Source organism: Petaurus breviceps, unplaced genomic scaffold, assembly GCF_028583685.1.
Source record: "Petaurus breviceps papuanus isolate PSGF00001 unplaced genomic scaffold, PetGlider_PUasm1.0 90784, whole genome shotgun sequence".
NCBI classification, from domain to species: domain Eukaryota; kingdom Metazoa; phylum Chordata; class Mammalia; order Diprotodontia; family Petauridae; genus Petaurus; species Petaurus breviceps.
Genome location: NW_027187345.1, coordinates 7,800,152 through 7,824,284, shown reverse-complemented (window position 1 = coordinate 7,824,284; position 24,133 = coordinate 7,800,152). Strand labels below are relative to the sequence as shown.

General features: G+C 37.6%; 1 protein-coding gene across 2 annotated transcripts in view; it reads left to right on the top strand.

Annotated features, from left to right (window-relative positions):
* Positions 1-24,133, top strand: part of MTHFD1L (methylenetetrahydrofolate dehydrogenase (NADP+ dependent) 1 like) — a 225,223-nt gene that overhangs the window by 48,217 nt on the left and 152,873 nt on the right. For both annotated transcript variants that reach the window (XM_069069685.1, XM_069069684.1), the window contains exons 8-11: positions 4,088-4,199; positions 10,253-10,335; positions 12,263-12,360; positions 14,578-14,751. In XM_069069685.1, the coding sequence (XP_068925786.1) occupies positions 4,088-4,199; positions 10,253-10,335; positions 12,263-12,360; positions 14,578-14,751 (467 nt within the window). The remainder of the gene's footprint in view (positions 1-4,087; positions 4,200-10,252; positions 10,336-12,262; positions 12,361-14,577; positions 14,752-24,133) is intronic.

The window sequence follows — 24,133 nt, the reverse complement described above, 5'->3', positions numbered from 1 at the left end:
TGTGTGTGTGTGTGTGTGTGTGTGTGTGTGTGTGTGTGTGTGTGTGTATATATATATATATATGTATGTATGTATGTAGAGAGAGAAATAGAGAATGCTGTCCTTTTTATGCAGATGTTTAAAGACCTCCACCCACTGGAAAATTTTTTCTCATTTGTGAAATCACCCAAATGTCCAGCTGTTTTTTAGATAAAGCTTGCAGATAGCATGTGCAACTTGAACTGACCCAACTGCTGTTAATGTTGGACTGCAGAAAATACTATGTTCCATGTCTCTCATTCAGTTTCACTGTTTTGTGGTCCTGTAGTTATAGAAACAAGAGTGGCTGTTGAGGCAAGTGTTAGTTGTTTTTTTGCCCTTTTATAGTGTGATTAATCAGGCTGCTTCCTTGTAGCAACATTAAAACATATTTTGTTTTGTATTTCCCCCTTGCATGCCATCAAACTGATCAAGTCCCTCTGGAAGTTGACGTTTAAAGAGGGGATTAATTGGCTCTGTGTAGATACTTAAAAGTGAATCACAGTAAATCTGTTTTTTAGCAGGGGAATCATGTTGCTACTTTTTGTTTATAATCTGCTTTTATACTTATTTATATTGGACTCTGCTTTTTCAGTTTCCTTCTAGAGAAGAATTAAGTAATAATCTTATCATTTTGTACATTTTAGGCAGTCTATAAACATTTTTTGAGGTCCTACCATGTGCCTGGCACTGTGTGAAGCTCTGGACACAAAGGTGTAGAAGGCAGTCTCTGCTCTCAAAGAGGGCATAATCTGATGGGAGAGACAACATAGAAGACAGCAATGTATAAACAAGCTTATACAGGATAAATTGGAAATAATCAGCAGAAGGAGGCACTAGATTTTAAAAGGATCAAGAAAAGCTTCTTATAAAAGGTAGACTTTTAACTGAGACCTAAGAGGAGACCAGGAGGTACAGATGAGGAGGGAGAACATTCCAGACATGGGCAATACCTAGAGAACATCCCGAACCAAGAGATGGTACGTCTTGTTTGGAAAATAGCAAGGAGGCCATTATCTCTGGATTACAGGGTATGAGGGAAGGGTTAAGGTATAAGAAGGCCGGAAAAATGGGGGTGGAGTGGGGAAGTTTTGAAGGGCTGTGAATACCAACTAGAGGATTTTATTTTTGTTACTGGGGGTGAAAGGAAACCACTGGAGTTTACTGACTTGTTGTTCATTCATTTCAGTCATGTCTGATCTTGATGACCCCCCTTGGGGTTTCCTTGGCAAAGATACTGAAGGGTAAACAGGGATAAGCAATTTACCCAGGGTCACACAGCTAGTAAGTGTCTGAGGCCAAATTTGAACTCAGGAAAATGAGTCTTCGTGACTCCAGGTCCAGCACTCTATCTACTGTGCCACCTAGCTGCTGATTTATTGACTAGTGTGACTGATATAATAGGATCTGTGCTTTAGGAAGCTCATTTTGATAGCTGAATGGAGAATAGACTGGAATGGAGAGACACTTGAGGCAGGCAGATACACCAGCAGGGCATTGTAATACTCATTGTGAGGAGATGGGGGTACCATGGTGGGGGCAGCATCAGAAAAGAGTCGGGGTGTATTTATTTGATCAGTGTTGCAAATTGAAATTTGTCATGCCATGGATATGGTGGTCAGTGGGGAGTGAAAGATAGAAGAGAAGTCAAGGATGATCCCTGCGTTGCAAGCCTAGAGAACTGGGAGGATGGAAGTGCCCTTGACATTGATAGAGTTTAGAAATGGGGAAGAATGAATTCAGTTTGGGACATGTTGAATTTTTTTTTTAAAGCAATCGGGGTTAAGTAACTTGCTCAAGGTTACATGGCCAGTTATTTCTGGGTGTGGTGCTGAGTATCTGAGCCCAGATTTGATCCCCAGGTCATCCCAACACTGGAGCCGGTGCTCTTACTTGCTGAGCCACCTGGCCGCCCCTAAGCAATTGGGGTTAAGTAACTTGCTCAAGGTTACATGGCCAGGTGTTTCTGGGTGGGTGCTAAGTGTCTGAGCCTGGGATTCCATCCCCAGGTCATCCCGACACTGGAGCCAGTGCTCTTTACTCACTGTGCTACCTGGCCACCCTGGGACATGTTGAATTTAAGATGTCTGTGGACCATCCAATTTGAAATGTCTAATAAGGGATTGGAGATGTAAGACTGGAGGTCTAGAGAGAGGTTAGGCCTAAGTAAGTGGTTTTGAGAATCATCAGCATAGAGATGACAATTAAATCCATGGGAGCTGATAAGATCACCACCTGAATAATATAGAGCAAGGGTGAGCAGCATGCAGCCCTCTTTTTGCCTGTGAACTATAAGAATGGTTTTTGCATTTTAAAATAAAGTTTTACTCTATTTTAAAACAAAAACTTTTTTTTGTATGGCTCAAGAGTCATACAAAAAAGTGATCTGGCTGGATTTGGCCATAGTTTGTGGACCCCTAATCCACATGTTAGTGGGGTAAGAGAAGAAGACCCAGGACAGAATCCTGTGGGACACTCATCATTAGTAGGCATGACCTGGATGAAGGTCTTTCAAAGGAAACTAAGGAGTCGTCAGATGGGTAGGAGGAGGACCAGGAGAGAGTAGTGTTATAAAAACCTAGAAAATATTCTTCTAATTGTATGGGGGCTGGAGGGAGAGGAAGAAGAGGAAAGAACAGAATCATAATATATGCTATGAAACCCAAGATACGGTCATCATTTCATCACTGCTTTTTCATGGTCCATGCTAATAATTTCCAAAAACATATGCCCCAGAATATTATGTTCTATTGATATTTTACATATGGATATCTTGGAGAAGTTTTTTTTTTAATTCAGATACTGAAGTACAATCATATTTTATGAAGAAAGCTCCTTTGTAGCTGTTCTCATTGGTATGTAGAATGCCAACCCCTTTTATTTATCCTTCCTAGTCCTAAATTCACATTTTCTTTTGCCTATGTGCAAATCTATAAATAAAAGAAGGGTATAAATTGAAGTTTTAGTGGTGTACCCCTAAATCCTGAAAATACTGCCTTCCACAACCGAAAGAAAAAACAGAAGGGAAAGAACGTATCTGGTGTTTCATTAAAGAAACAATGTGCCCTACCCATTCCCTCCCTCCCTTCAGCTTTGTCTTTCTCTGTTTTCAGAGAGAGTTGAAAATACAGACAAGCAGGGAATGAAAAGTGAGTGGAAATGAGAGTGAAAAGCATAAAGATTTTCACATATTTTAGCTACCGCAAAGGGGGCTTGAAGTGAGACGTTGGCCATCAAATCTGTAAGGTCTCTTGCACTGTTAAAACTTAATAATCCCTTTGCTTTAGTCCGTGTAGTGGGTAATTAGGTTCCACTGATTCTAAAATCAGTGCCGAACCATCTCACAGGCCTAATGCCTAGTTACAAATCATTGCAAAGTCCATGAAAGATGAATCACCAAGTATGATGAATGTGATAATGATTATTTTGTTACCTAGCTTAGATAGGGAGCTTGGCAATCATCTAGCCAAGTCCCTACTGTAATCAAGAGCTCCTAAGAAGTCCTTATGATAATGTTGCTCGGATACAAGGTGAGGATACCTTGACAACTACAAATAAATCTAGTTTGGATTCCATGGCATAAAATAGGTTACAGTGTATAAGAGTGAATGGTTCACCAATTTTTTTTATCACAAAGTTAAATTCAGAAGCCTAGAAATGAGAGAGAACACCCCCGTTCTGTGCCTCCTCTTTTTGAAATGGGAAATTGAAGAAGTTTTCATAGAGGTTTCCAGGTTTTGTGCCCTGCCTATACCACCCCTTCCTCCTTTGTGTATCTTGATTGTATTACAGTAGACTTATCACTGTTCCATTCATTTTGATTCAACAAATATTTATGCAAAATGTAATCCTGAGGGAGTTAGAAAGTTTAATTTAGACATCCTAGCTTTTCTGGGAGCATACAGTCTAGTAGCGAGAACTGTGTAAATAATATTTAGACTATTGACAGTGCATGTTTATGAAAAGCTTTAATTTTATATATATAAATGTAAATTTATAAATATATAAAATATATTTTTAATAAATTTAATTAATTAATTAAATCTAATTTTGTTAATTTCCTTTTTAGCTTAATGAGGCTGAAATTGTGGTGATAGGCTCTCCTAAACCAGATGAAATTCCACTTAGTTGGATACAACCAGGAGCTACAGTTCTCAATTGTTCCCACAGCTTTCTGTCAGGTAAGCTTCAACACATTTTCTTGGAATCTTTGCTAAGGAAAAGTATGAGAAAGACTAGCCTAGTAAGGCTAGTTCATATTCAGAGAGCAAAATCATGTGAGTTTCATTGATATCACATTAGTATCCACATTTTGGTTTTCCTGGGTAGAATCTCAACATGCCAGTTTCATCAGGTCTCTCCATCTCTCCCATATCACCTTCCAATCTCTACCAATCAAAGTAATTAAGAAAAGAGGAAGGAAACTTCTTTATAACCCAAGAACATTAAAGGACCAAAGCAAACATATGTAACATATATAGAATCTTAATAAAATAAATGTTTTATGCTATTTTTTACAGTATAGAAAAAAATCTTGTGGTATTTATTCTTAGAGAATGACTGAGAGTGCCAAATGATGGAGTGACTTTCTCAAAGTCATACATACAGCCACCTTGTTATTAAAGATGGGGGAATACAGGTCTTTCTGATATCAAAGATCAGCTCTCTACTTACTGTTACATTCTTCCTCTCTATTTATTACTAGTCCATAATTGCTGGCTTTCTGCAGTGTTAGAGCTAGGAAATACCTTTCACATCTGCAGAAATTTTTGGAATCCCAGTGAGATTAAGAAAGTCTGTTCAGCCTTTCAGGTCCCTATGAGTTTATGAAAATGGCATATCCAATTTGGTAATTAAACAGTACTTTGTGGAAATTTCCTTTGTAGGACCTAGTTTTAATGGCACCTCTGAAAGATTAGATTTTGATAAGAATAATCCCATCGAACAAATAATCTAGGGATGTCAAAGTTTAGATATTTTGCAAGTACTCCTAGTAGATTGATCATTAAAAGTTCATTTTAAGTTCACTTGGACGCAAATGGGTAACTGCATTGAATTTCCTTTTGGGCTTTTTAAAGTGGGTGTGGATTTCTGTTAAACACAAATTCAGGAATATGTTGTGGTTACAATTTTTACTTTTCATATTTAGTGGGAAAAGTGCCTCAGGCTCAGCAATATCCTAACATGTTTTTGCACTAAATGAGATTAGGGGAAATTAACAACCAAAAAAAGAAAATCTAATGACAATGAAATAGTGTCCTGGCCCATCATAATGCTAACATGACCCCAGCCTTAAAGGTATAATAACATTGTAACTTTAAAAATTTTTAAGCTGTATGAAATATTTTCAGTAGGACACTGAGGAAAACTACTATTTCCTACACTCGCCACTCAAAACAATTGAAAATACTTTTTCAGATTCTTTTTAAAGAGAAAAGCATTCCCATTTATTCTAACCAGCAATTATAAACTCTATCCCAGAAAGTGTTGTTGTTTTTTTAATAAATATATGATTGGGTGAAGACAAGAGTTTTATAATGGAATTTTCATTCTAATCTTTTGCTTTTTTTTCCCTCCATAAAAAATAAATGAGATATGGTGATTTATGATGAAGTAATTCTATAAAGGTATTTTATTAAATAACTAATTTAAGAAGAAAAGTCCCATATGGCTGGTATCCTAGAAATAGTACATTTGAAAATCATTCCACCTTGCCAGTGTGTTTGTTATAGTATGAGCTGGACATTTATATTTTAAACCAGGAAAGTTGAAGCATTTAGTGATCAGCTATTAAAAGAATGATTTTAAAATGTTGTAATTAAAACTTAGGAAATGTGCTGTGACCTCACTACAATAGTGTTTTAAATTGAGAGATCCTGCTGCACCTTCGAATTAACTTCAATAGCTTTATCTTTTTGTCTGACAGAAATGATTATTTTCTATTATATTAATAACCCATTATTAATTAGGATCCAGGCTTTTTATTTCCTCTTTCATAGACCAGCCCCTGTAGATCAGTCAGGCAGTCTCTGAAGGGCATGACTGATAGAGGAGATTGCCCTAATTCTCCAGTCCTCTGCACTAGGAGACCTTACTTCTATTTGAAGTGTAAACAGAATTTAATCTAAGTAAATTTTTGCCTCAGAGAGTAAGTCCATGTCCTTTTATCCCTCCTTCAGAGTTTAGGGTAACCCAGTTCATGAAGGAGGAAACCAACCAGAGTAGTCTGGGTAGAGATGGTTTCCTTTATCCAGATTTCTGGAGGTGGCTGAATCTGATGATCAAGTCAAGTTCTCAGCTAGGGGAGACTTTTAGCCCAATGTAATGTTAATAGGATTTAAGATCTTCCCTGACCATTAATAGGCCTCTTGTGGAGCCCATTAAGGGAAGCTTGCTTAGGGGAGGTTTGCTAGTTGGAAGGCTTTCACACCTTTTGCTCATTTCTAATTAGGCACTGAGTCAGGAGGGTTGAGTTGCCTTCTGTCTCCGAAAGTGGTATTTTGCTTTAGGGGCTCACTTATGAGAAGGATCATGTGATTCCCTGGTTGAGATTCTGAGTGGCCATATGTTCAGAGCTCCCCGACTGTTCGATCTCAGATCGAGAGAGATCCAGGGATGTATGTAGTATACAGTTAATTCAGGGAGTCAGAGCCCTGTCTGTTGGTCTTTATTTCTCTGCTTGTATTCTCTCTGTTTGTATTTCCTCTAAAGTTCAGGTGCTGACTTTCCCCCTGAATTAGTGAATGTAATTAAAAAAGATTGTTGACCCCTTAAACACCCATATTTCCTAGTAAAGCAGATCTCAGAGCTGTGCTAGCAGCCATCCTGGGTATGCCAGTGTGGTTGCTGCTACACCCACCCCCTCATTAATATTCTACTCCGCTCACTACTTTAATCCATCCCATGCTTCTCTGCCAAAATGGTTTTTCTGAAGTGTGTATTTCTTCCTCCCCTTCAGTGTCGTCATCGTCATCCCCTGCCTCTCACCTCCTCACTAAGCCCCCTTTGCTCCTTGTCACCTCCTCTTAATTCCTTACATGTGACCCTCCATCCCTCATCTCTGTGTCTTCACACATCTGGAATTCACTCCCTTCTCACCTCTGCCTCACAGAATCATTCTATTCCTTTAAGACACAGCTCCAGTGCCACCTTCTACATGAAGCCTTTAATGATCCCCTCAATTACTAGTCTCCTATGTCCCTAATCAGAGATGAAAAAGCCACTTTCTGTACTAACAAGTATAACAACTACATTTTAGTCATTGCCAGTTTTGTATAAATGTTGCAGAATTACGTGGGCCATAAAGAGAAAAGGACCTGGGCTAAAAGAGATTTCATTCTGTGTTCACCCAAACTCTCTTTCTCTTGATAAGGAAAGCACCCACAGCCAAATCAAATAAAAACTAAAGTGTTTCTATAAAGCAGAGATGGCAGTTGGACAAAGGAATTTGACTAGGTCCCTCCCACTTCATTTATTGTGCTGGCAAATTTCCTTAGGTGATCTCAAAACAACCAGTATCAGTGACCGGGGTAAAAGCTGTTCATGTTTCCAGGAAAAACCTTGCAATGTGTTATTCTTAAATAAGGAATAAAACCTTCCAAAAGTCTAGTTAATATGAGAAAAATTACAAATGAAAGATCATCTTTTAAAATAATTTGTAGACCTATTTTATAAGACCACATGATATAAAAGCTCTAGAGATCTGAAACTGACCCAGTAACACTGGCCCCCTTGTTATTACTCACACATGATACTCTTATCTCTGTATGCCTCTGCATTGGCTGTCCTACCCATGCTTGCAATGCTCTTTCTCTTCCAACTCTTGGAATACGAGATTTCTTTTAGCATTGGCCTTCAGCACTTTTCTGCACTCCCAGATGCTAGTGACTTTATGTATTTTGTGTGTGTATACACACATACATATATGTATGTATATATGTTGTGTGTGCATGTACATGTATGTATATGTGTGTAGGGGTGTGTGTGTAAATAACGTAAGCTCCTGGAGGACAGGGACTGTCTCAATTTTGTCTTTGTAGCCTCCAAATCTAGCATAATTCGTACCTGGTGAATAGTAAATACTTAGTGTTTACTCACTTAATTGACCACCTCTGCTTTGATGAAAGACCAAGTAAGATATTAATCTTGTTAACTGTGTTGAATTTCTCCAACTCAGAGCTTTTGAATTTGTTTTTTTAGTTGGAGACAACACCTATTTCTTGTCCTAATATCTGAGATTGTGGGGTGATTTAATTCTTTTGCTAAGAATATCCCTTTAGCTAAATTATGGCACATACATACAGATATAAATGCAAACAGTGTTTGCATTTTCCTGGAGCATTCATGAAGGGAAAGGCCTAAAAAACCTGAAAGAAATGAAATACTATATGAATAAGAGAATAAAAGATTTTCCACACCCGTCACCAGTGGGACAGTGCTTAAAGCATATCTATCACAGAGAAGGAAAGGAAGAAAGGCCAAGTTATAAAGGAATACAATTTCATGCTGTGGGTATCTTCCACCCTCCACTCCTGACCCCGTTTTATGATTTAAACAGATAAGGACAAAAATGAGAGCTGCACATTTCTTCTTACTAGTGGGTAGATGAGGCCTAGAGCCTAAATCTCTAGAGGTGAAAAACTACCCAGCCAACTGGACTTCTGGCCTTTTCCTAAAGATGATTTATAAAAGTGAAGGCCTGCTAATTTTGACACAGTACCTGAGGGAATGACTAACACCTCCAAGAAATCTGACATGAAAACATACACTTCGCGTGCTTTGCAGCCATTCCTTCCAATGTGTTGTCAGCAAAATGGATAGTTTAAGAGCATAATAGTTTCAAAGCAAAGAAAGTGATGCTCGATTCAGAGCATGGCCATAGGAAATAATCTTTCCTCCATCAGAAAAGACTCAAGGGAGGAGCCTTAAAGAATAAGTGATATGTTTGTATAGATCCATGGATATACATATATGTATTTATTAAACATTCACCATGTTCCCAACTCTATATTAAACACCAGGGAAACAAAGAAAGATAAAAACAATCCTTACTCTGAAGGAATTCATATTTCAGTGTGGGAGATGTTACATTCTAATGTGGGAAATGTGTCCCTTGGGGGAACCTGTGGTTATTGGGCATGGCATGTATGAAGAACCAGCCAAGAAGTCTGAGAAAAGTGGTCAAAGAGGTAGAAGAAACAGGAGAGCATAGTATCATGAAAACTTAAGAGAGAAAGAAAATCCAGAAGGGGAGATGGTGATCCAAATTAATTTTACTTACACACACATATCTAGAGAAAGAGCGGTTTTTAAAACTTCAAAGGAAAAAAAGTACAGTAGGTATTGACAGCTTTTTATTTTTTCATCAGAAAGGTCCTAAATTTAATACTTTTATATTAGTATCTTCTGCTTTGAAGGAAAAATAAGGCAGGTCAGTTTTGTGATTCAAGTTGAGATTCTCAAAGCAAACCTGTTCCCCATTCACTAAGTCCTCTGGCCTCTTCCCTTTTATTTTATTTTTTCCTTTTGGGTGTTATTGAAGAGGGTGCTTTGCTTAACTTTGTATTCTAAAGCACAGTCTCTTAGTTTATTCACATTGGCTAGTAAAAAAACAAAGCAGCTTCTGATAGGACAGAAATTTCAAGTCAAGGGAATCATTCCAATTGAATAATTTCACTGTGGAGGGGTATAGGACACTCAAGAGTTTTCACTTGAATTGTTTTTGTTATAGTAAATGTCCTGCCTTAATTATTTTGAGCAATCAGCTGTATCCCCAATTTAACCATATTTTTAAATGAACAGTTTTAATTATAATACTCTGGTTTATGTTTAAAGGAATTTGCTTAATGAATGAATGGAATGTATTTCTCTGTGGTGAGGTTTTAGTGCTAATAAATTTTTCTGCATAATTTATATACTTTATTTAGTTAATAGAAGAAGAGTTATATAGGCTAACAGATGTCACTGTTTCCATTTCTTTTATGGTTAAGAATTTGAGTAATAGGTATTTCATTAAATACCCATGACAGCCAGGTGGTTTTGTTGCATCCAAAGAGGCCTGAATTTAGAGATTTAAATTCTGACCCCTTATCTGATAGATAACCTGATGTAACCTGTCCCCAGAACCATAACTCTATTGCTTTGTTATTGGTTGTGAGTATGACTACCTTTCTTAAAGATTATTCATTCATCAGATCAACTTTGGCAATGATGTCTTTTCCCCAACATTTTACAGGGAAGCAGGAATATGGTGTTCAGATTGATGGCCTGACTGTAGAAGATGATGTAGGTCTTCTTGCAGCGGCTCTGAGGATTCAGGTTTGTTTGCCTTTCATATAGTTCATGGGGTTCTGTTTGATGGGGAGCAAAATGCCTCTTCTTTGTGGTCAATACTGTGTTCCTAGTATTTGGCAGTAACATTCTTTACAAGGGAAGAAACCTGAGACCAAAATTGGATGGATAACTGCTATAGAAACATAATAATAATGTGACTCATTTCTGTTTTCTTTACAAGAACCTTAAGTAGATAAAGCTTTTAAGTCACAAAATATTACAATATTATTATTGAACACCCTAAATCTTTATAAAAACAGTAGTAGGATATGCTTTTGGTAACATTCCTTAAGTGTGACCTTGCATATACTGTATACAATATACACTGCTATTCTGGAGGCATAGGTATTTTTAAAAAAGTCAACTTTATTGTGGGAGTGTATGCTCTGTATGGACACAAATAACATATTAGCAGCGAACTATGTTGACCACTTATCACAACCTTGTGTTTTATCAATTGGGGGCACGGAGGTAAAAACATTATGGCTTGTTAATCCTGATTGGGGTGTCAGAAAATCAAGAATATTTTTTCTTTTTTTTTAAAGCAGTTGGGGTTAAGTAACTTGCTCAAGGTTACACGGCCAGTTATTTCTGGGTGTGGTGCTAAGTATCTGAGCCTGGATTTGATCCCCCAGTTCATCCCGACACTGGGGCTGGTGCTGTTACTCGCTGAGCCGCCTGGCCGCCCCGACCAAGAATCATTTAAATGTCACTATTGGACTTAGAGAAGTTAAGAGGGGCCACTATATCTTCCTTTTTATGTACTTCTATCCCCTATCAAGGTTTTGTTCATAAATGAATTTTCTTATAGCTGTTAAACCTTTTGCTGGCCAAATATTCCATTATTCTGATAAAAAGACATAGATGCAGTAGTACTTCCTCTGCGGGCTGGATCACCCCTCCCCTTTAGAACTCTAACCCAAGATCATCCTGTATATAACCCTTGTCTTCCTGCACATCTTCCATATGATGTCTACCTTGCTTTCTAGAGAGGCATCCCTGGTATTTAGTGGATATCAGTGGAGGCCTGGGGGGAGGGAGGCTGCTCCCCAGATATCTCCTGATCTTGGAACATGACTAGCCTAACTCCGTCTTAGACCAACATACACCTTCTATCTTTTTTGCCACTTCAAAGGAAACATATACTGATAACAAGAATTGTGAAACATTTGGTCCAATCTAATTTGTGCTGGTTTGTTATACTTAATTTGCCTTGTGAGAATACAGTTTTACTGAAACTGTTATGTGAGATAGTGGTGATTGGCTGGACAGAGGTTGAGAGGTTGAAGGGGGTGGAGATTTGTAGACTGAAAGAACCCATTGTTTTTATCCTATTTTTCACCCTTTGAAGTTCCAGCCAAGCAGTTCCCTATCTTTGGGTAAAACTTAACTCCTTAGCTTTTGTCAAACTTCTGTTGAAGCCCATCTCATTACTACCTGGATAACTTTATTCTAGGGAGGCAGGAAAGGCTTCCTAAAATATAAAGGATGAAGTAAAGGTGCTTTCCACACAAAGCCCATGTTTTAGGATGTAAGAAGGGAGAGAATTACTCCCTCAATATATAGTGCTGACAGACTAAACATGGAATGATTTCATCAAGGGCATTGTCTTTTGCCTTCCCCCGTTTCAGTTTTTCCTAATAGTGAGCAAATTCTCCAGTTTTGTTTTTTTAAACCTTCTACCCTACCTACTCCCCCACCCCCAAATCCCACAAAGTTTAAGTATGTTGTTTAGAGCTCTACCTTTTAGTGGTTAGACTAACTTTTATCTACCTCAGAGGGTTGCCAAGAAGAAAACGCTATACTAATGTGATATTTTAGCCTCTATGATTGTCTGGTTTCACATTCTTTGCATTTAAGTATAACTTCTAATTCTGAAAATATGGAACTTTTTTCAATTTTTTTCTTCAAGAATGTGATTAACAGTGGGAGGAGGTGGCTTCGGGAGCAGCAGTACAGAAGGTGGAAACTCCGAAGTTTGAAGCTTCAGCCACTCTCACCAGTCCCCAGGTAAAAGGATGCCTGTATTATTATTCTGATATTGGGGGCACAGCCGTCCAGTGTTTCCGTAGTGAAATGGCTTCTAACATGTGTGATTTAGGAGTTAACCATGTATTTCTTCTGTTTACCTTACAACATTTGTCTTTTCTTAGTAAGTAGCCAAGTTAGTCTTTCTCAGTGGTTAAAAAGATTCTATAATATGTAATCTCATCACTTTAGGATTATAAACTCCCTGTTTTAAAATGTGTTGCATTTCTAGTGGAAAGCCATTTTACCCATTGTAGTTAGTAGGTTTATAGAAAAATAGAGTCCTTCACTGGGTGATATAGTAGAGTTAAGGTAGATTTACTATCTCTGCTCAACCAATATGTACCCCATAAATCTCGGTATTAACCTTTGGGAAGTAAATTTTTTTTACTTTTAAAGATGCATGAGTTTGATTTGCAAAATTTGGCTTCCCCTTCCACTGAAACCAAGACACTGAGGTAATTTTCAGGTCATAAAAAAAATTAAAATGAAGTTAGCATGAATCTTTTAGTGAGTCAGAAGATAATCCTTAAAGAATTTTGAAATTCTGCCTTACTAGAATCAGAGATGGGAAAAAGGAAGAAGTAGGAAGATAAAAGCAACCTAGGAACCTGCTTAGGTCCATAGAGAGATGTGTTGCTTTACTCTTCCTTGCATCGTAGGAGTTCACTGTGGACTTTTTGCTCTTTGGGTATCATTCTGTCTTTTCTGCTTCAGTGGGTAAGTTTGTCCTTTATCCCTGACACTGATCCCACTCCTTCCCCATGCCTACCATGCAGCAGACTACTTGTAGGATGTGTCTGGCTTCATATCCTTCACTGAACTGATCACACAGCATGGGGAAGCCATGGTGGAGGGTAGGGTTTGGTGTTGGGGCTAAATGGTAAACTTGCCTGTGGCTCTAAGAATGGTAGAATGAGAGAAGAGGGACTCGCTACTTGTCTGAAGCAGGCTCTGTGGCACAGTGGGAAGTCACAGGACCTGTATAGTGTGACATTAGCAGAATGTCACTGTGTTATGTGGATTTAGATTTGATTCTCTGGGCACAGTCAAACTCAGAGTTACTTAGTGGGAAGTTGATGACTAGGTTATTTTGTTTCAGAGTTAACTACTCATTATTTTTGTCTGTGACCTTTGATTTCATTGGTGTATGGAACACCAAGTGAAAAAACTTCCCCTACCAACACTAGGGTAAATGCTTTGCTAATTATTCTTCTTTCAAAAACCCAGTGCAGTGTAGTAGAAGGAGCACTAGGTTTGAAATCAGAGGACATGGGTCCCACCCTTTTGTCCCTTACTACATGAGTGATCTTAGGAAAATCACCTAACCTTTCTCAGCCTCAGTTTCCTCATCTGTAAAAGAAGGGGCTTGGACTATTAAAGATCTGTTCTAAATTCATGATCCTTATAATCTTAAAGTTTCCTGAGAGAATTGTGACTTTAAGCGACTTCCGGAGTGACATAGCAAATACACGACGGAGGCCAGACTTGAACATGGTCTTTGGTGACTTGGAGACTTGCCCTCTATCCACTCTGCCCTGCTGCCTCTCTCTGTATGAGTTATGCAGTTAATAAATTATTTTGAAGCATGTTTTTTGATTTAGAATAAAGGACTGGGGGAGAAAAAAAAAGATGCATTAAGCAGATACTCTTTACAAAGCACCATGCTACACACTGGGGATCCAAATGGAAAAGTCAGACGTTTCTTGCTCTCAGAAATCTCATGTTCTACTGAGAGGAGACAAGTAAAATGAAACTCCAGTTTTGTATTCTTAAACATCAAAGAGACACACGTGCCTGGACCATCTTAAAACATTATATAATCTTTGATATGTGAACAATTTAGGAACATAAAATGACCACATAAAAAGACCCAACTATACCACAGATTTAGGCACCCTTCAGGGCATATAGTGATATAAATAATACGTTGGGCATGTAGGGATTTTTTGGGGGGAAAGGGTGTTAACATGAGTGTATCCTCCATTGCTGGTTAGTTATAAAAAGACCAATGAGTTGCTTTTCTTTAAAAAAACAAAACAATACTTTCTTTAGCTTTAATCATTTTTACTCTAGGGAAAAGCCCTAAACAGACAGGTTATGTTAATTTGATTGATGGCCTAATTCTTGTTTTTGTTCTCTGTTGTCGACCACCTAGGCTGAGAAGTCCCTTGTCTTCTATTTGTTTTTTTCTTCCAGTGATATTGAGATTTCCAGAGGACAGACTCCAAAAGCTGTTGATGTTCTTGCCAAGGAGATAGGATTGCTTGCAGATGAAATTGAAGTCTATGGCCAAAGCAAAGCCAAAGTACGCTTGTCCCTGCTAGAGAGGCTAAAGGATCAAGCAGATGGAAAATACATCTTAGTTGCTGGGTAAGGCCGTGTTTAACCCTTCTTTTTAAAATCATCTTGTCTTCGAAATATATCCCACTTTAGCCCTTCTCTTAGCCCTCTCTATAACTCAGATCCACTCTGTTTATATTTTCATTTTCAAATGATATAATGCTTTGTTCATTTCATGGGTTATTCAGACCATATCTCATCAGTATGCAGTGTTTTTTAGAGAGTAAGCAATAGTTGTTGAATTATGAATTTTTAAGGTTTTAAACTTATTAAATTTATTTTAATATATTTATATTTTTAATACTTATATTTAATATATTAATATATTTATTATTTTAAATTTATATTAAATTTAAATACAAAATAAGAAAAATTTTTAAAATTGCTATGGATGCAGCAGAACATAAGCGAAAATTCAATATAAAACAATAAATTTCCATTTTAAGAAAACCTATATAATAAATACTACACATTGTTTTTCAAAGCTGTTTGACTTTTCTTGGCTTCCTTATAGGTTTTCTTTTGTTCTTCTGCTGTGCACTTTTGCTTTATTTTTTTCCTCTCCCTACCCTCCAGAAGTCTACAATTAAGCATGATAAGATAGATATAGATATCTATAAACATACACATATATACATATATAGTCATATACAGATATGTAAGACTGTACTGTGCTTATTTCCACTTGTCATGAAGGTGGATAGCATCTTCTTCATAAGTCGATGTCTTCCAATGTTTTCTAAATCAACTAGCTCATCATTTCCTATGCCACAGCAATATTCCAGCCCAAACACACTCTGTCTGAGAGATTGTCTATGAAAGTTTTTTCCCAATTGTCTTCATTTCTTCTATTCTTGTCTACATAGGTTTTATTTGTACAAGAAAATTTTTATTTAAAATAATCAACAATGCTGTCACCTTATAATACAGATTAAGGTCTGATACTACTGAATTAGCTGCTTTAACTAATACCTTCATGATATTCCATTTTATAAAATGAAGTTATTTCTATGGCCTCATTAATAGTTCATGCTAATTGAGTGCATTAGTACTTATTTTATTAATTAATTTTTACATTAATGTATATTATATATATATATAAAACAACTTTATTTATTATATAACAATTAATATATACATTAATAGGGGCGGCCAGGTAGCACAGCTAGTAAGAGCACTGGCCCCAGAGTCGGGATGACCTGGGATTGAATCCGGGCTCAGACACTTAGTACCCACCCAGAAACACCTGGCTGTTTAACCTTGAGCAAGTTACTTAACCCCAATTGCTTAAAAAAAAAAAAAAAAATATATATATATATATATATACATACACACACATATTAATAGTACATGCTAATTGAGAGACTAGTAAAAAGAGCGTTATACTTGCAAATCAGATGAACCAAGTTCAAAACCTGGAGACTCTTTCTCAAACTAAACTGCTAAGCGTTCAAATTCTGTTGCAGAGAGTACAACTCTTATGGGCTAGCCATTGAATTGAATGCCAAACATATGCTTTCCTGAAAGACTATTTTACAGAGAATTCACACAAGGCAAACACTCACATTATGTTCAGGAAAAAACGATAGAAGGACACTGTCAAGGTTTCTCTTAGGAACTTAGAATTGAATATATGACATGGGAGACACTGGCACAGGACCATCCAGCGTGGCATGCCCTCATCAGAGAAGGTGCTGTGTTCTGTGAGCAAGGCATAATTGAAGCAGCTCAAAAGAAATGCGAGATGCACAAATTTAGAGAACCCACCCTAAACGTTCACGTGAATTATTTGTGTCTGATCTCTGGTGGAGCAATCTGATCAGCCACCGTCAAATATACTGTACCTTGACTCCAGCATAGTTGTCACCATTTTGGTTCTCTTTGAAAATGAAGCACAACCACCACCATAATCTCTTATTAGCTAGCTGTGTTATCTCTGAACCTGAGGTGGTAAAAGAAGAATGATATAGTTTACATTGTCCACCTTATATACAGACTATCCCCAAAGTGTTGGCATCCTATTGTATTAGGTTGTTTGTATGTGATGTACGTGGTCAGTGTAACTATTTACATTTGAGTTACTAATACAGTTATCCCTTCCACATCACAGTGGGTTTAGGGATGTGATGTACCCATTATCTGAAATCTGGGTAAAATTTTTTGGCCCTCCCTTCATACCAGAGAAGAAGCCTGAATTTCTTTCTTCTTCTTTTATGGGTTTTTTACAGTACCTTGTAAAATTTGGGTTAAGTATTTTTCTGTGTCACCTGCTGGCTTTTGCATATTGTCTCCAACTTTTGCAAAACTCCCCCCCAAAAATTCCCATTTAATTTCTTATACCGACCCATGGTAATATTGAAACCACAAGTAGGGAAAGTCAAGATATGAAAGGGATAACTGTACTATTAAACATTGATTTTCAGATCAGTTAACCAGTATTAAGTGTAAATTAACTGAGCAAATTACTTAGCACTTCTTGGCCTCAGTTTCCTTGTCTATAAAGTGAGGATAATAATAGCAGCTCCCTCACAAGGTTGTTGTAAAGATCAAATGAAATAATATGGAAAACTGAAATGAGATACAAATGTTAGCAATTCTCCAGGTTAAAAATTGCATTGTTTCTCTAGTCAGTCTTCACGTGTCATTATCTTGAAGCCTGTTATGTTATTCGTAAGTATGAAATATTTGGACAATAAGAATGTGTACATGTGGGCATACACACATATGTGTATATGTTTACAGTCTAACTAACTATGTAGTTGTATTATATGTAAGGTATACATCCCATCTTCTCTGATTATGTCTCATTGTGACCTTGAATTCGAAAAAGCTATGCCCAAAGCATCTATGTCCTGGTTGGTCCTCCCAGTCTCGAAAGCTTTTGTGAATGTGACTGGTATGTCTGCTGTCTAAGAAACAGCTTGGCTTGCAGAAATCTTGATCAGATTAGTCACACTATGGTAATATTTTTTCAACTACCTTTTCAGACATAGCACACACTAATCTTCTTTATGTAAACTCCAGTAGCACCAACACAATATTCACAGTATGAGTGGTGACTATGAATATGCTGGCATAATTCTGAGTTACAAAATATAACAGACTCTCCATAGATAAGACAGAAACAAAACATTTATTCAGGCACCAGAAAGCCAAATCCCAACACCAGCAAGTCAAAGCCATTATAACAACAAAGAAGTTAATATACCTTATCACTGAACAGAGCAACACCATACCTTTAGCCTTCCCACAAACACTCACAAGTGTAACTGTCTCCTTGCCTATATCTTTTCCTCTTTCCAGCTCTAACTACTCTGACTCAACTTCCTCTGGGCTCTGCTCCATTCTTCAGCAAACTCCTCCCACCACAGGCTCCATGTGATTACATTCAGCCTGTTAGGGAAGATCTTCAAATTATGTTTATCATTACCATTACACCTCCTCTACTCTTTCCACCTCTAAAATGGAATAGAATTATGACCCCTCCTCTTCTCCTTCTTACCTCATCTCCTTTTGTTGAAGTCTTACCCTTCCTTCAGATCGTCACTAAGATGTTACCTGTATGAGGTCTTCCCTCATCCTCCTTCCCCAGGTGAAGTCATTTCTTCATTAAGCTTTCCCTAGCACTTTGCCCAGACCTCTCCCTTGTACTTATCTCACTCCTCTCCTTTATGTCATAGTTAGTTGTTCAGTTGTCTTTGCTCTTTCATATTATTGCCTTATTTGGCAGCAAGGATTTCTGCTTTTCCTATGATATAAGTGCTGTTTCTGTCCCAAGCACCTAGTATAGTGCCTTCTTCAGAGAAGGTGCTTAGTAAATGTTTGTTGAGTGGATTAGTATAAATGTAAAGCAACCCAGCATCTGACTGGGTCTCAGTGATATCTGCCATCAGGAGTCACAAGCTAGCTTAGGAAGCTCTCACACAGGTAAGAGTGACGTTCAGTCATCAGATATGAGGTCCTCCAGAGGAAGACGGTGAGCCCCCAGTCGAAACCTGCCTCACAAGGTTGTAACACAAAGCACCATAGTCACTAGTTTCGCCAACTTAAAGAGTTATGTAGCCACTACTTAGATCCCAGTACTTGTATCACTGACAGTATTCTATTAATATAACAAAAGAGCTACTCTGTGTGTGTGTGTGTGTGTGTGTGTGTGTGTGTGTGTGTAAGTGAAACTTAAACCAGAATGAATGTGTTTAGCCTCAAAAAAACAACTTCTCTACTTTTTTATTATTTGGGGCCTTGGCTGCCTTCCCCAATGGAAACCTTCAAAATATACAGATTAAAACATCCAGTATAGTAAAGGGCATTGCAACAAGTAGTTTTGAAGATAGAGTTTTCCACTGCAACAGAATTAAAAGTTTTTGAGTTTTTGCTTTAAAAAAATAAATCAAATGTTATATAGCCTTATTGTAAGAAGGGAAAGAATTGCCCATAGAGACTGAAATGGCTCTTTGAGGAGAGACTGAATAAACCGCATAACAATTTATAATTCTTCATAGCTCAACGTTTTAAAGTGTTTTCATGATTAGTTTAACAGATGTCCTGTTTTACAAGGGCATCAAAGATATATATAGTAATTTTTGGTGTTCAGTCATTTTTCATTCATGTTTCATGCTTTGTGACCCCATTTGGGGTTTTCTTGGCAAAAGATACCAGAGTGGGTGGTATATGCCCTTTCTTTCTGCAACTCATTTTACAGATAAGGAGACTGAGGCAAACAGGGTTAAGTAATTTACCTAGGATCACACAGCTAGTGTGTCTGAGGCCAGATTTTAACTTAGGAAAAGAAGTCTTCCTGATTCCAGGCCCAACACTCTGCCCACTGCGCCACCTAGCTGCCCTGTGTGTACTAATATGATTATTGGATTTCTGACAGTTCATTAGTGGAAAAATTAGTTGTTCTGAATCATCATTTACTAACATTTTTTTTCGGTCTCTCCCTGGCCATAAAGTAATGCTTGCTTCGTTCAATATTTTAAAAATTCAAGGTACAACTATTTAAATACACTTCAGCGGTCTTAAATTCACTTTTGCATTTTTAAAATGTTATTATTGACTTTACAACAATGAGTTATTTCTCTAAGAAACCATAGAACAAATAATTTAAATGCTGAACAGATTAAACTTTAGACTTTCTTCTTCAGTCAGGATCATCTGTGTTTCATCAGCTCCACATCTCATGGTATTTACACCTACACATCTCTTTATTTGCTTTGCCTGACAAAATGAAAAGCACTGGGAATTGTTCAGGGAAGTATGCCAACAGAATCTTAAGGGCTCTTGAGTTTTACATATTTTCCCAGTTACTTTAACAAGAAGGAATTTGGTTTGAGAGCTAGACCCACATTGTAGCCACAGTATGTGAGAGAGGGAGAGTGTATATGTGTCTGAAGGCAAATAGATACATATGTAGGTGTCTACCTGTGTACCTTAGGCTAACAATAGGGACTATACCTGTGATTTACTGTTATAGGAGAAGGAAACTGTAGGTCACCTCCTCTGTAACTCACAATTTTAAAGAGTTATCTGAGAAGGTACGTATTCTGCCCAGGTTAACTTAGTCAGGGTCCTGCCTTGGCTCTGGGGCAACCTCTTGATCAGATCTCCCATGTATCTCCCCCTTCTTTTCTCTCATCTTATGTACACACACACACACACACACACACACACACACACATGTATGTGAGAGGAAGGGGGAGATATATATATATATATATATATATATATTTATACTTGCTGAATACTTAATATATTCATGTACTAAATATAAAATATATATAAATATTTTTTTATTTAGATAATTTCTTTATGTGTAAATGCTACCCCCCCCTCCCAGCTAAGGCATGAGGGAGAAAGAGTCCAGCCCTCTGTCCTCACAACTTTCCCATCTTCCCCTAGTCTGCCCCTGCCCTATATCCCCGTGGGTCTGAAAGTCTTGTTTAGAAGGTATGGACCAGCTGTACCACGTGCATGGGGTATATAATATGAATAGATGGTAAATGAGAGCAGGTTATCTTTGCTTTATTTTTGTATTCCCCATTGCTTAGCACAGTGCCTGGACTAGGGTAGGAAGTTCATAAATGCTTATTGACTATGGCTGCCCCTCCAGTGGGCCATGCCCCTGCCCTGGCTGTGAATGGGGGAGGGTGAGGCCTGACACTTTTTCTGTGAAGTCCTCTGGGACTGCTGGGAATAAAGAGAAGTTTCTGACCCTCACCCAGACAACTCAGACAGCCCCGGGAAGGAGCGTCTCTACCCTGTGCCCACAAAGCCTAGTTTGCTCATCATGGGCCCCACTCAGTAGCAGGACCCTCAGTAGGCCTTCTTTGGTCTGTAACATCTCAAAATGCACATCCTGAACCATTGTCCTCTCCCTCACCACACTCTCTTCCCTCTCTCTCTCCTCCCGCCCCTAGCTCCCAGGAGACATCTGGATTGGAGTGTGTGTGTGTACTTGTATATAGTGGATATCATCTGTGTGTATTTATACCATATACAATGTCCATTGTGTGTAATGACAAATTTACTCATGATGATCTGGGTTCTTTAAAAATCTATTTAAATTCAGAAGTTTCTTGAAATTATATGTTTTTTTTTTTAAGCAATTGGGCTTAAGTAACTTGCTCAAGGTTACATGGCCAGGTGTTTCTGGGTGGGTGCTAAGGGTTTGAGCCCGGATTCGATCCCAGGTCATGACAACACTGGAGCAGGTGCTCTTGCTGTGCTACCTGGCCGCCCTGGCAAAATTATATGTTTCCATTGACAGAAAAATTTTACTTAGGTTTCTTTCTAATAGCCAGGATTTGGATAGAGTGTTAAGGTTTACAAAACCCTTTACCAGTGTTATCTCTGTTGGTTTTTTTTCCTCACAACAGCCCTGAAAGATAGATATTATTCCCATTTTCTCTGTGGGGAAACTGAGGCAAGTGAAGGTCACACAGTGAGTTAAGTGGTGGAATTTGAACTCAGGTCTTCTAATTTCAGGCCTGTGCTCTAACTATGCGCTTAGCCACCTAGGGTTTAGGTTTTTGTTTTGTTTTGTTTTGTTTAACACCAACCAGTGGGGGGGAAGGGGTTTCGCACTTAGATAATTAAACCCTCATTTCTTCCCCCTCTCCCTCAGTCCTTAAATTGCTGCCAAATAATTGATTTGACTAAACTCTTCAGTTTTGAGTCATTTGCTTTGATATTTGTACAGAGCCTGCCTGGGAGCTCCCTTTGTAGCTTTCCTGTTGCTGTTTGTGTTGAGCTTTATTTCTGTCAGGTCGCTGGGCTTTCTATTGTCTGCAGAGGACAACAGCTGTGTTTAGATAATAGACCTACTCCCAGGAGTCCTTGAGTTTTTTATACTTAAGTTGAACTTCTGAGTGTTATAAAAGAAATGTGAATGTGAAGGGCACTGAATGCTAAGGCTTTGTATGGAGACTCTACAGGTGGTTGGTTTTCTTCCCTAAAGACCAGTTCTTGAGAGAATGCCTGGTGATGAATAATAGACTTAATTCACCCTAAAAGAAAGTTTCTTGAGTATCTGTGATTTCGTGGGAAATTGCCTTGTAAGGGTCAGCTGTGACTCAAGTGTAAAATTGAGTTTAATATAAAATAATTGAAACTTTATAATTAATTTAGGCAGCCAGTTTGAACTTTTATTAGGCCTTTTAAAAAGTATATAGCAAGAATTCTCTGAATAAATTATCAAATAAAAGGAACTCTCTTTACTTTCTTTGAAGGGTTAATAAAACAGTACCCTAATTTTTAATTTTAGGCGTCTCTTAAAAAATAAATTATGCCAATAGAATTAGCAGAAAGACTACCAGTAGCATTGTGGGGTGGGGGATGTATTTGTAAACAGTGACCGTGTACCATTTAAACAAAGTATTAGAGGTCATTGGGGATCTGCTTTAATGAATTGTTAAGAATACTTTGTAATTAACATCCTGCTTGCTTTTAACTACTTCAAAGTATTTTTTAAGTTCAGTATCTCCTTTCCCCTGCTGTCTTATACATTAATTTGAGCAGAACCCAGTTTTCTTAGAAATAGTAAAGCAAAATTGAGTCTAGGAACTGTGCCATCTCCAAATTAGAGTATGATCACTTGTGATTTTAATGTTATTCACAATAAGACATTGTTACATCTTAGAACCTGACCGTGAAATGAAAGTTGATGTCCTAAATTAGCTTTTATTTGTTTTGGTTTTTTGTTTTGTTTTGGTTTTTTGCAAGGCAGTGGTGCTGAGTGACTTGTCCAGGGTCACACAGCTAGTAAATATCAAATGTCTGAGGCCAAATTTGAACTCAGATCCTCCTGACTCCACAGCTGGTGCTCTATCCACTATACTACCTAGCTACCCCTTAGATAGCTTTTAAGTAAATGCTTTGTTGGCATTTGGTAGCTATGTGAACCTAGGTAAGTAATTAAAATTCTCTAAGCCTCAATTTCCTCATCTATAAAATGAGGGAGTTGAACTAAGGCTCTTTCAACTCTAAAGCTGTGATTCCATGATACTATAAAGTTAGACTTTGTTCTGTGCTTTAGGGACTTGCAGTTTTATCAGTATGGATATTTTCTCCATCCCCACAAAAACCACTTCGTAACTTAAATGAATTTTGAGGTGTGCTGTGATTGAAAAAAAAAATATCACCATGGGGCCAATCTGATGGGGAGTTCTGAAAGGTGGACTGCTTCGTAGACAGCAGACACATAGAGTCTATCACCAGTCACATTCTCAAAGACTTTCCAGATTGATAGGCCTAACCAGGATATATAGCTTTTCAAGGTCACAGTGAGGCATCACAAGAGAGACCTTGAACTAGCATGATCAAGAGTTCCTTAGTTAATTAACCTGGTTTGTACAATATAATAACATTTATCATATTTTATGCAATATTATGTTTTATAATAACCTAGTTTATAACTAAACTAAGGATGAAAGGATTAAATATAAAGTTATTTATAAAACTAGATTTTGATACTAAATATTCATGTAAAGAATGAACAGATGTGTATTTTTCAGTATATTTCCATTTAACATCATCATTTCACTTAATATAAGACATTTTTGTTTTTGCTACTTTCATACTTTTGCTGAATTGTAATAACAATGGCAAAAAAAATAGCCCAAAAAAACTTGGGAAGTAATATGTTTCTAATTAAGAATGGTCTTTTTTAGTCCAAGTTTTGAGGAGGTCACTAACTAGGCGTGTCCCTTTTTGGCTCCCTTCGGCAAGTATACTAATATTTCCTTGGGAATGAAAAGTGTAATGCTTAATGCCACATAGCTGAAATAAAGCACATATTCCATTTGCAGAAAATAAAAGACCTCACAAATAAGAACTCTGAAGAATTTTAAACTCCACCATCTTTTCCTTTATGTGTTGTTGCAAGAAAACTGTGAATGAACAGGAATTCAGA